The sequence below is a fragment of the Oreochromis aureus genome, linkage group 12 (genome assembly GCF_013358895.1).
Source record: "Oreochromis aureus strain Israel breed Guangdong linkage group 12, ZZ_aureus, whole genome shotgun sequence".
Classification (NCBI taxonomy): Eukaryota; Metazoa; Chordata; class Actinopteri; order Cichliformes; family Cichlidae; genus Oreochromis; species Oreochromis aureus.
This window is the reverse complement of record NC_052953.1, coordinates 4252593-4265838: the sequence shown is the minus strand read 5'-3', so window position 1 is coordinate 4265838 and position 13246 is coordinate 4252593. Positions and strand designations below refer to the sequence as shown.

General features: G+C 41.2%; 1 protein-coding gene across 1 annotated transcript in view; it reads right to left on the bottom strand.

Annotated features, from left to right (window-relative positions):
* Positions 1 to 11: 11 nt before the first annotated feature.
* The window catches only part of cds1 (CDP-diacylglycerol synthase (phosphatidate cytidylyltransferase) 1), a 29884-nt gene continuing 16649 nt past the window's right edge, over positions 12 to 13246 (bottom strand). Inside the window, exons 3-13 of the mRNA XM_031756551.2 lie at positions 13097 to 13193; positions 12840 to 12937; positions 11332 to 11471; positions 8937 to 8995; positions 8041 to 8123; positions 7685 to 7772; positions 6980 to 7048; positions 6408 to 6560; positions 5987 to 6106; positions 5169 to 5272; positions 12 to 4292 (exon numbers count right to left, since the gene is read on the bottom strand). Of these exons, the coding sequence (XP_031612411.1) occupies positions 4157 to 4292; positions 5169 to 5272; positions 5987 to 6106; positions 6408 to 6560; positions 6980 to 7048; positions 7685 to 7772; positions 8041 to 8123; positions 8937 to 8995; positions 11332 to 11471; positions 12840 to 12937; positions 13097 to 13193 (1147 nt within the window). The 3' untranslated portion in view covers positions 12 to 4156. The remainder of the gene's footprint in view (positions 4293 to 5168; positions 5273 to 5986; positions 6107 to 6407; positions 6561 to 6979; positions 7049 to 7684; positions 7773 to 8040; positions 8124 to 8936; positions 8996 to 11331; positions 11472 to 12839; positions 12938 to 13096; positions 13194 to 13246) is intronic.

The following is a 13246-nucleotide window of genomic DNA, read 5'->3' as shown; positions in this document are numbered from 1 at the left end:
AAAACAAGACATTTTAAAGAAAAAAGTCTTTATTTACCTCCGTACATTAAACACCTTCACAATCTCTATTAAGATATCAGTGTGTTTATTTACCGCACTTTGTATTGCCCCTAATATTAAACAGCATTATTCCTCAATAGATACACATTTTCCTTATCCATCTCATTAGAAAACATTTCTGCTCAAAGCAAATCAAACCAAAAGTACACAAAATGATAAATTAAAAACACAACAACTGAAAGTCTGCATCGTCACCTGATAGCTACCTGTTCTCTTTTCTACCTTTGTGGGCAACGTGGTAAGAAAGTATAAATTAGTATGCACGTGTTGTGGAACTACAGCTGTAAATATGGAGTCTCAAGTGTCCCAGTGAAATAAGTTTATCAATTAAAGATTCATTAGATGGCCACCGCTATAGCTCACCTGGCCAGGTAACAAAGACTTGAGTCCCACCTGCCGCTCATTCGCTCCATACTTTCCAGATTACAACCTGAACTGTGCTGCTTAAAGAAAAAAAGGCTAAATACAGATATTTTTTTGTTGAGATATCAACTGAAGTTAATAACAAGACTGGGCCGTACCTTTATGCACTACCACTTTGTGCCACAAGATGGTGCAGTGTAAGCTTTATTTTAACAGGTTAAACTGGTAGTGTGCAATAAACAGGCTCTGGAGAGAACGTGGGTAGGTCTAAAAATAAATATTAGATCGGTAAAAGAACAGCAAACACTCCAACACCCACTGGGAAATGAATCCACACGTCAGACTGACCGATGGTGTTGATTATGATCATTATGGGAGCTGAATTTAAGAGACTGGAGAAATCAGTACTATAGTATTTAACATAAAGTATATATTGTTTTTTAAATAAAAGGCACTTCTAAGTTCGCTCATTATCCTTCCAGACAATACACAGCTGCTGCCCCAGGTAATGACTCTAATTTGTATACACATTTTGAATTAATTTACGAGTCACATTATTCCACTGGCACACTCCAGGCTCCATATAAATCCATTCTAGCAGATAATTCTGTGTCAATTCCTGCTCCTATTTTTGGTCGGATCTCTTTAGTGTCGAACACGTCGGTCCAGACGTCTGCGTCCTTCGCTGCTTCTGTGAAGGCTGGACACGTGAGGGGTGCATAAAGAAAAGCACGTAAAGCAGTAGTTAAAAGATTTACACAGTACGATACAGCTGGTCCCAAAAATTCAACCAGAACCTCTCGTTCACATCTTGGAATCTACGATGAAAAAACAAACAGAACAAACTGGACAAATAAATTAAAATATCCTCGTTGACCAACGACTGAAGCGTGTGAACACAACACAGATCCAGATGTCAGCACTCCAACCCAATTCCAAACTCTCACCTTCCAGGTTTGAGTGTTTCGGGATGAGCGGGGAAAGTCGGGACAGGAGAGATCTGACTCTTTGCGACCCAGAGCTTTTTCACTAACGGAAGAAAATCAGTGTTGATCAAACAGTGCTTTGGTAAACGTCTCTGTGAAAGGATCTGGATTCAAACAGAGAATCTCTTTGCAAATGTAGCGTCGTAACACATGAAAAACATAAATACGAATCATCACATTTCCTCTGACATTAAAATTATCTGATTCATACTCTAAAGAATCAAACTACAACTTGCATATATAGCTAATAAAACCACCTCCCAGAGTTCTTTGTACACCTAAAGAAGTGTTTTATATACTGTAGACATACACTCCATCGTACAGTGTATAGGCTCTACATTTAATCTCATGTTATCATTGATAACATTTTGTATTGCAATCTACATTCAAACTTAGAAAACAGTGATTTGATGTGCAAAAACACCCTAAAGCATCCAAAAATGATCTGATGGAAACCTCCCCCCCAAACACCACCACCACCCCCACAGTGCAACTAAAATCATTGGTTGAAGGAAACAGTTTCACATTTCGGGAAATGTGCTCATTTGTTTTCTTTCCACGAGTCTGATGTGAAGATTCAGCGAGTCATTCCTCTAAAGCTCACAGATCAACACGCGTCCTTCAAACTCTCTGTCACTGACTTGCTAATTAGCAACCCTGCAGAGTAAGGAGTTTTCCCCAATACAGAGACCAGAGGGCAGCTTTGCAGGCTGTTGCAGTTTTCCACCAACTTAAAGTTGTTCCCTGTATAATCTAATCTGTACAGTACGCGTTTTGGGATTTTTGTGAGGATGGAAATTACTGTCATGGACGAATTCGTCTGTGGATCCAGAAGGATATCAGGGTGGGGATTAGGACTAATTTCTGGAATTGTCTTGAACATCACAATTTCTTCTGTTTCTTATATTAATTATTATGCATTTGTGACGTTGGGATATAAAATTTGCTATTTTGTTTAATCTCTAGAACGATAAAACATTATTTCAGTTACATCATGGATTCAAATCTGGACCGAGTCAGGCGCCACCTCTGGTTACATTTTTCAAGTCAAATCCAAAACTGCTCGAGTGAAACGTCTAAATAGACAAATGACGAATAAACCAGTCGCTAGACTGACTCTCGATTCCAAATAGGCAGAAAAATTTGAAAATTAAGCCACAGTGACTTCAATATAAACATGCTTCCTCTTTCTTATGGGAAAATGCACAGAGTTGTATTAAGTAAGCTATGCATTTACCGTTGCCTTGCAGGTATTCTCACCTCCAAACGGCCCATAATAAACCAGGAAAAACCCGGAACAAGGGAAATGAGTTGAGTTGTAAAGGAGAGAAATTAGTACAATAACTTTTAAATTTGCGTACAAGTCTGTTTGAAACTGTTCCTGCTGACTCGTGTGACGTTTATGTGTGATTTTTCATCCACTGGTTAAAATCTGATTGTTGGGGTTTCCCTGTATTATTGTAGTCTTTACCTTACAATATGAAGCAACTTGAGGCGACTGCTGTTGTGATGTGGTGCTATATAAATAAAATTGAACTGAATTGAAATAATGGGTATAGTAATGAAACTATAAAACTATATTCTGCTGCTCCACATTTGTGACTTTTTAAAAAAATTTCCACTGATCTTTATAATATTTCCTATATTTTCTACTGTATTGCTGTGCTTATAGATACAGAGAGGACAGTGCTACTGATCTTTTTATCAGCTCAAAGACAGAAAACCACTGACTACATTTCCCACAAACCACTATTCAACCTATTCCTTTAAATTCTTTTTTTTTTTTAGTCTCAAGCAAAGGTTCACCCAAACACCTCTACATTGCTACCTGTTAAAAATCTAATTTCTTCATGCTAAAAGCTACAAATGAGTTACATCTCTTTTTTTTTGCATATCACTTCTCATAACTTAAGTCTTTTTCTGCAGCAGGTCACATAAAGTAGTAATATATTATATGCATTGATTGCTAAATAGTTTCAGTAGATTTATGTACAACATTATTCGAGTGCTGAGTGTGCAGCTGATGCTCTGCGGTCTGTGTTAACATGCCTACAGTCGCTTGACTATTATTGTGCGAGTTATTTAAGATTTAGTCAGAAACCTAAAAGCTAAATGTTGTGGAAGTGGAGAATAAGCATGGCTTCATTTAGCAGTATGTTTGACAACCCTGCTGCATCATTACTTCACCCACACCCAGGTAGCTCAGGTCCACGTGCACAACACTTTGGGCCCAGTTTATGCTGGTAAAAGCTTCTTAAATCCATTTTTTAAAATCTAAATTTAGTGCAATATTTGCCGTCCACAGCGAATCTGCACGTCGACCATCCACTGAGAAAGCTGCGTGCTTTACAGTCACTGTTGTTGAGTGAGTACATCTTTTTGTTCAGTGTGTGTGTTTTTAGGATGACGGCGGCCCGTTCGCTCATGAAGTGTGCTGCAGCTGATGCCGGTCCAAGTGAAAAGCAACGCAGTCACTTTTTTTAATCCTTTTTTGCTTTTAGTTTCTTTCCTACTAGATTGTTCCTTGTAGTTCAGAGAGTCACCTCCGGTTCAAAGTTGTGATCTTGAGCTGATTGGAAGTTGAACGAAGAGCCGACAGGATGACGATGGATGCTCCGATATACGCCAGAAATCACACACATACCATATGGCTGTTCTGCATGCGTGCCTGCGTGTACATGCTTACGCCAACTTTGAAAACCGTCTCGCACGCTCCCAGGTCATCGCCCTGCGGAGGTGGTGCCTCGTCACTCGGCCTGGACAGCAGCAGGTGGGAGCATGCCCTTGTCTCTCAGCTGGGACTGCAGAGTATGGAAGATGCCGAGCTGCTGCTCAGGCTGGAGCAGCAGCAGCTGCTGCAGCACTTTGCTGGGGTTCGGACCTCTGCAAGAGGAAAGAAATTCAAGTTTCAAGTTTGGCAATTAAAGCAAAACAAAGCACGATAGCACTCAAACTTTCCTTTCATCAGGGGGAAGGCGAGAATCTCCAGTAACCACTACAGAAAAAAGGAACCTACAAGGTGCAAGTGACGTTTTGAACTACTGACTGAACCTTCACAAAGAGTGAAATACACAGACTGTACGTAAAGATGGATGGACCGGCTTGAGCTGAGCATTTTGGCCGTCGTCATCTTGGCATTTTCAAACTAGAAACTCTTGGACACCGTTGGCGGTCATCTGATTGTTGGGGTTTCTCTGTATTATTGTAGAGTCCTTACCTTTAAATATAAAGCATGTTGAGGTGACTGCACCATATAAATAAAACTGAACTGAAGTTAGCCGAGTTGGATTGACATTTTTGAAGAACAGTTCCAGAAGTCAAACAGTATTTTAGCTTGATGCCCACATTAACGTCATTTTTCAGACCTTGAAACAACATCCACCTGTTTATCCTGATGGTGAGTTACTAATGTGAGACTTTTCAAATAGCTTTCCTTTGACATCTGGAACGTTTTGGACCAGACCAGCTATATTTTGAGATTTTTTACTTGAAACTTTATCTTCATTGTCAGTAATTTTACACAATCTGGTAAAATTTGATTCCAGTGTCACCTTTAGTCACATGGCCTTCTATTCTGACAGCATGTAGCCGGCGGTCGTGGCTCATATACTGTGGCTGAGGGGTTTGTGGACTGCCTTGACAGTATAATCAATTAAAATTACACACGATTGAAACACCTCTAAATGTTCAAAAGATAGAACTACCACAGCAGCACAAAGTTCCTTTATGTAACTCATTAACATTGCCACCGCTTCTTACCTGACAAAGCTGGCGATATAGACGTGTGTGAAGGTGGCCATCAGGTACTGGCAGTCGAAGCGGTCCATGATGCCGCCGTGGCCAGGGATGGTATTGGCAAAGTCCTGAAGGAGAAGAGACACAGCATGCTATAGCATCCAAGCTGTGCTTTTACTGGCTTTTATCCATAATATGATAACTACAGTGTGTGGAATAGATGCTATTTTTAAAGATTGCTTGTCAAACACCATTAGGTGTCACTAGGTGGAGATGTGCTACACAGGCCACCAGGAACGCACACAAAAAGCACAAACCACTGGTGGCCACAGCTTACTCTGACAGCCTGCAGTAATGAATGCATTCGTGACTAAGCAAACAATGATGAGCTGCCTGCCACTTTAAATACAATCTCAGCGAGTAAACAGCTGAAGTGGTCCAACCAGTTTCTGCAACATTTCAACCGTCGCTCTCTCTAATCTGTGACAGTGAGTTTATGAGCTGCAGCTCCAGTCAGCTAACTCACTCGGGTCGCAGAAACTAACAACACTTAAATCTCACCTGAAAAACAGATTGAACATAAAACTGCATCAAACAGAAAGTGTGAAACAAAAGCACTAAAGTATCCTGGATGAACAGGAGAGGAAAGCAGATGAACTACACAGCCCTCAGAGAGCACATCCACTCAGCCTCTCCTATCAGAATATTTAGACATGTATTCCTCCTCTGTCCATGATCCACATTTAGATCAAATTCAATGAAATTTGGCCTCTTATGCAATCCCGCTGACAAACAGATAAACAGGAGTGATCGCATGAAGAAGAAACGGAGATGCTCTTTACTTTGATTTTAAACGCTCGTTTGAAGCCGCTGGCAAAGAAGCCGCCAAACGGTCCGATGAGAGATCCAAAAGACGAGAGGAAGATGCTGTGGATCGCAAAGGGATACAGGTTGACAGTTTTCTGCAAGAGAGGCAAGAAGAGACAAAACAAATATTGAAAAGTTATTTAATCAAAGCCATTTTAATCTAATCTGTAGTGCAAGACTAAAAATCTGGAGCTGGAAATGACCATGACCATCACTTTTAATGACATCATGTTAGATATCTGCATTGAAGAAATAACCTAAATAATGTAGCATGTGCAAAACATTTCTGATGATTTCAGGAGGAGCACTGCATACGTCTGTTAGACTTTAAGAGATTTTAGAATGAATTCTAATGTCGACATGATTATGACTCCTAAAGAAAGACAAGAGTCTTACCCATCTCAGTGTGTTTTGTAGCACAGTGGGAAGTGTGTACTCCTGCATCACAAAGATGTCAGACGGCTCACATTCGACTGTGAAGCTGTTTGACTCACTGTTGAAGCCCACGGGACACACAAAGTACTGGAACTGAGAGAGGAGGTAGGCCAGCTGAGGGAACACAAAGGAAACATTAGCTTCTGAAATAACCAGCTGCGAGATGCAAACGAACATGAAGCACAAACGTGATCGAAAATATGAGGCTGAAAAATGGTTGTTTTGGTCCCGACTGCCATTAAATTGCTAAAATCCAAACTCCAACATCCAAGCATATTTCACATTTTCTTCTGTGACTAAGAGTCACGTGACTGTTATAAAAATGTCCTGGCAGTTGTAAGAGTGATGGGAAACTGCCAACAATCACAACCCTAACAGTAAAATACAGATTGGTGACGGCTGCTTCTTATCTACAGTAGCAACGCAGAAGAAAGCCAACATCTACGTTTCCTTTTATTTGGGCTTTGTCTGCTTCCATAAACAGCTCTGCATAGCAGGAAATGCTGACCATGTGAGAGAAGAAGCATACTCACAATGAAGCCAAAGACGACAGTGGCGAAAAACCCTCCGATGAAACCCTCCCAGGTCTTCTTGGGTGAGAGCTGCGGGGCGTGAGAAACACAAACAGAAGGCGTCTTTCACATCAACATGACGTGTGGTTTTTAATCAGTCTCACCACAAACTACTCGTGATTTCAAATAAATCTTTTTTTCTGCCCTCAGCTCCGACCTGCTGAGTCTGTACAGCAGCAGGGGCTGTCATCAGATGATGAAGGGTTCAGCATCCATTAAATTTACAGTTCAACACCTGTATCTGACTATTTCAGTGCTTTAACAGTGCATGTTTTTAATGAGTCTGATTGCAATGCTGCCTGGAAGAGCTGCAGTTACAGTGAGGGAAATAAATAAATACTTGACCCCCTATCGACTTCCTACCAAGCTGTTACGGCTTGAAATTCAGCTTCAGTGCTTGCAAAGTACCCCTGCTCAAGAACGTCCATGTTCAGGCCTGACTCAGGTTTGTCAGTGAACACCTGAATGACTCAGATGAGACCAAACTGAAACGTCTGCATTAATCCTCTCCGTATAGTTCAAGGGAAAACAACTCCTGCAGGTCTCATCTATAGACTGTATATAAATGAGGGACAGTCACCATGAGATCAACCACTGGAAAGAGGTTCAGTTTCCCAATTTCTCATACCTTAAATTTCATCAACAAGAAATCGAAGTCTAATTTACCTTGATGAGCGGAGTCCTCCCAAAGAAGAACCCAAACAGGTAGGCCATGATGTCATTGCAGATCACTATGGAGATTGGGACGATGAACCTGAAAAACAGGAATTTCAGCAATGATGAGAGATAAGAATCAGTATCTGACTTGGCTCAAAAATGCTTCTGCCCTCTAATGAATTATTTTTTCCTCTTACTTAAAACTTTATTGGTGTGACTTAATTTTTAAATGCACTGTTGCCTTTTTAAGAAGCCTGCACAAAGCACACTCCAACAGCGGGCACACAGTTGCGATGAAACATATGAAACAGTGATAGTCAGAGACAGAAGGGCAGCTTCCTCTAGTCTTTCTTTGTCCTGCTTACCAGATCATTCCTTCAAACAGGTTCTGAATGACAAGGTGGGACTGAGTTACCACAATCAACAGGGTCACATGGGTCCAAGCAAACTGGAATGGCAAACACAAACACAAACACCACAGTGTCACTGCACTGGAATGTAGCCGTGCCTGCTCAGAAAGTTGGATCATGTCAGAAATAGTGGAAACAAACAGAAGGACAGGTGGACATGCTGGACGGCACTGACAGAGCCACACCGCAGATCAGATGGTGCAGAAATGTGAAAAACATCAAAAGAAAAAGAAAAGCAGGCAGCAGGTGGACAGTGAGAGAACTGATTCCTGTGGAGACGCATGCAACTAAATTATTACAAGACTAGAAACAAAGCAGCACAATTAAACCATTCTAGAAATATTACTATACAATGAGCAGTTTAGCCTGAAAATAATAATGTTGGATGAAAGAAAGGGTGGCTCTTCCCTTTGTGGCCGCCTGTCTTGACAAATGTCTGCATTCGTGCTATTTGTAGCAATTTGCTTAAATTTGTATGTGAGATAACATTTAAATGAAAATTAAGTTAGTCATTAAAATTTGTTTAGTTGATAAAATGTGGAGCTTAAAGGTAGCCACAGACAGAAATAAGCAAAGCAGGTGCACATAAATGAAATACAGCTGGAGCCACTGCAGAAGTCCTGCACACATCTGGGATCAAACGCTGTGTCAGTGTGGACAGAGAGCTAATGCAGGATAACATTTATGACAGACACGACCTAAAAAGCCTTCCACAGGCGTAACAACAGAGCATGAGATGAGTTTCTAAATTCCTCTGAGCGAGACAGAAGAAGCAGGAAGCAGTGAGAGGGGATGAATGAGAAGGTTAGTGGTGCAGCAGAGTGGCAGATGGTTACTTGGCTGATACACACCATATAAAACTGCAGGCGGTAATGTTTCTTCACTAAACTCAGCACAAACATGCAGAAACCTGTGAAAGAGCAGACGACATGCTGTCAGTTTTTACTCCAAGATGAACAACAGGTGTACGCTATAATCAAAAATATCAAGACACATGATGTAGTGTTTCAGGGGGATGTGCGCGACACGCCTGTGATTGGACACTTCTCAGTTTTCCTTCACATAACGTCTCTGGGCATTTACCTTCAATAACTCTGATGTTACACTGATTTTAGCCGAGACTTGTGAATTTGGATTGTGCAGGGTGCAGCTGAGAGCTTGTGTGTGAGCTTTTTCTAGGACAGACCCTCTGCAGAGTCGGTACTGTGGCAGGTTAAGAAGACGATGTGTAGTTCAAAATGTCTCAGATGCCAAATGATGCTTGTCTTAAATTAAACTCCACTTTGTTCTGTAAAGCAGACATTAATCTTAATTTCTAAACTTAGCTATTTCTGCACTTCTGCGCTTGTTACTAAGAGACAGATAAAAAAAAAAAACCTTTAGTTTTTCCACTGGACGTTAACACTGAAAACAATTTGAATGCATGAAGATATTTGTTTTTATTTGAACACGGCGGCTGTGTGGTCTGCAGATGAGGGGTGGTGCAGTGGGCTCGAGGGGCAGTGCCAGGGAGGCTGGCAGGGCAGCTGAAAACTATCTGGTAATGATACTCGTGCTATTTCAGTGACGCCGGGACCTGCAGGAGGACAGATGGAGACAGCTGGCGAGTTGTGTACCAGTTAATAAAGGACCATCACAAGCACGCCGAGTGTCTCGGGTCTTTACTGGGGGTCGCAGGCAGCTTTTGCATTCGGTCCATATTTGGGTCAGTGTGTTAAAGGTTAAAAGTTACACAAGGACATTAGGAGTGTAAAGATCCAAATCCACAGTTTGTTTCACTGGGTTGGGTTCCTACCTCAGCTTATTTTGGGGGGTTGACAGTGGGGATTTACTACCCTTTATCCTAAATGGGATCGTTTTTTTCTACAAAATAGTTTGTTAGAAAAATGTCACTTTTATTCAGCACAGATATAAATTGAAATTAGTGGCTACTTAGCAGGAAACTCCAAGATCTCTATTTAACCGTTAAGGAGATCATCTGTAACCTTAACCCTGTGTGGATCTACCGTATCCATTCCAACACAAAATACCTGCAATATTTCCCCAATCAGAGCTCCTGTAATAAAATTAATCCTGTGAAAATCAGGCCCCAGTGAGTAAGGTGGAATCCATGAGAGTGAAATCCCGAAAGACGAAAAAGGTTAAACATGCATGGCAGCATTCAGTGAGAACATCTGCCATCCCTCAGTGGGCTCAGCCTTAGGCATATGAATGTTAATTAACATCTCCTGGTAATACTAATCCTGTGCAAATAGGGCTTTTGCATGATGCTGAAATACTCCTCCAGGCTCATGATTTGAGCTGTGCAGTCACAGGATAAACAAAGTCTCTTTTACTCGATTTCACTGATATCTCCGGTCAAACTCAGCCGTTCTAGACCAAGCTGGAAGACGGCATGCTACAATGCATTCCTCCCGTCTCACTGAGATTTCCCCTCCCTCTCCTCTGAATGGGTCTTTATGCCATGTAGCAACATGAGCTCTCCTAAATTTACCACTAGACTTTCATTTGTAATTACCAACACAGGAAACAGGGAGGCAAAAAAAGACCCACTGACTTCAGGTCACACAGTGGCAGAAGCCTCACCTTCTGTTTAGCAAACAGTGGTCAAATTTGTGGCAACTTTTTATTTTACAAATTATAAATGTGACACATTTGCATGGGATTAAGTTCACAGCTCATCTCCACAACTGATGCAAATTTGTAAAGTTCCCCAGCTCATGGTAGCCCAGTACAAACAGGGAAAAAAAACGTAACATATATTGATAAACGAATTTATGTTTAGCAATTAATTAAAATGATTTGAATCTAAGATCACTGGCAGTTTCCAAAAGAAAACTACAATTACACACTTAGCTTTTTTGGTTAGTTGCTGTTTCTCTTTACCCATAATGTATGGAAACAGCATGCTGATAAAAGCCACACCTCAATATTTGTGCTTTTACGGCACATCCGGCAGCAATAAACAGTCCTCTCAGTAAATGTAAGCACCAAAGAAAAAGCTGTGTCACTGTAAATCAGTTTAGTCTGTTTATACCAAGAAGCTCCCCGAGGGCTTTGTTTCTGCTTTAGTTCAATTTATTTCCCCAGTAATGTTGTTTGTAACTGAGCACTACTGAGTAAAAGGCGCGTCTCGTGAAACCTAATCCACCCCCGTAAGGAAAACGTGAGTGAGAGACAAAGGGCCAAAGAGCATGTGTGTTTATGGAGATACAACAGCCATATTGTCTCGAAGGCGAGACTCACCTGCGAGGTACAACGCGAAGGAGATGAAGCGGTGATATCGAGCCAGGAACTGCAGAGGTTCCTCCCTCTGCACCAGAGCCCCAAAGTAATCTGCAACAGTTTCTCCATAGAAGAAGTAGTTGACACAAATCAGAAAGTACCTGAGGCAGAAAACAAAGGGAATTAGTTTTCCTTTACATTCATGCTTTGATATCTATTTCCTCAGTATGTTTCAGGGATTGTTGCCCGTGTGGGTCAGAGGGTTTGTGTGTCTACCAGTGTTTCTTGCCCACTGTACATTGACCTGCACTGTTTGGTCGTGCGTGTTGTTATGAGGGATGGCTTTGATGCAAGGGGCAAGTTTCAATTAGCTTTCATTTACTTCCAGCATGGCAGTGATCTTTGCTCTCGGCTGCAATGTCGCATCCCGTGGGAGTGTGTGCTGCGTATGCAAAGTAACAACAAAAACACTGCAACAAAAATAGGAGCAAAGTAGTCGTCATGGGGGAAAGGAGGCGTTGCACAGACAGAGAAAGTAACTGCAGAAGAAGCTGGCCTGACTCAGCGTTTTTCTGACAGTGCAGCAGAGTTTAATGATGTGTGGCTGCCAAAAAAATTGCTGGCTTAAAATGGGACTTTATCAAATCTCCTTACATACCAGAAAGACAGCTCAGTATGAATATAGAGCTAACATTCAGAGGGCCTGGGGGCTTTGGTATTTGAGTTTTGGAATTTATTTATTTTTCCTTTTCCTGAGTGTGCTATTAGTCCTTAATCCTCAATACACTACTTGGGGACACAAAAACCTGTTTTTCTACAAAGCACTTACTGGTTTTACTAAAGGAGAAACATCTGGGAGTATTTTGTTTATGTAAAAATGCATAAAAGTGGTGAAAGTATGACGTGAACTGGAAGCCATCTGAACAAAAGATTAAAAATACTTCTCACATGACAATCAGGGAATTTCAAAATCCTGCTGTTATTATTCTTTTGCTTATTCCCAAAACAAGTCAAAGCACATGTGCCGTCCGCTTTGAGGCTATAAAACAAGCATGTACGTTATCTCTAGATCGATAAAAACTGTTATTAGCCTGTTAACAGACTGTAAATAAACAATGTCTTTGAGATGTACTTCCCCTGATGGCCTGCAGGGGGCGACTCCTCGAGCTGCAATAGAAGTCTATAGGAACCCTTCAGCTCAACAGTAAACTAGTGAATGAATGTGCACTGTCCCAATCTAACTCTCCACAGTGTCAACATTTCACTCACGGCTTTACATGGACGATGTCACTGTGGCTGTGTGCATGTTACATTTTTGCAAATAACTACATACAGCTTACCAGTCAATGAGCCTTTTAAGATTTAGTGACGTGTCCACAAACATCAAGTCTGGGCACTGCACTGACTACTGGATAAAGACGTCATGCAACCCCTCTTCAAAGAAAACAAGCTATCCATTTAAGAGGAACCCTCTGTTCAAAATGCATCTAAAGTATCAGCTCTTTTTCTGTGAAACCCATTTTCCTTACCAGCTTAGTGTCCTGAACCATGGCAGGTCATAGGAATGGTAAACTCTGTAGCCAATGGTGATAATTTCTTGGAAACACTTGATTTGGACAGACATGACCTGGGTCAGAGGATGGGAGCAGAGCGGAAACATGAGAACAAAGTTCAGCCACAAGCAACAGATTCAAACTATGAGCTTCATTCTGTGTTTTTACAAAAACAGTACAGAACATAAATTTATTCTTTTTACATCCAAAAACCCCCCAAAGAAGACACTTACCACAAGTATAAGAGCAATAGGTCCCATATAGATGATGAGGAAGAAGCCAGAAATCATGGCTAAAGACAGAACTCCTCGTATCCAGTAGTTCTTCCATCTGTGGAGATTAGAAATTAGAACTAAAATTAATAATATATTATACAGAATTAA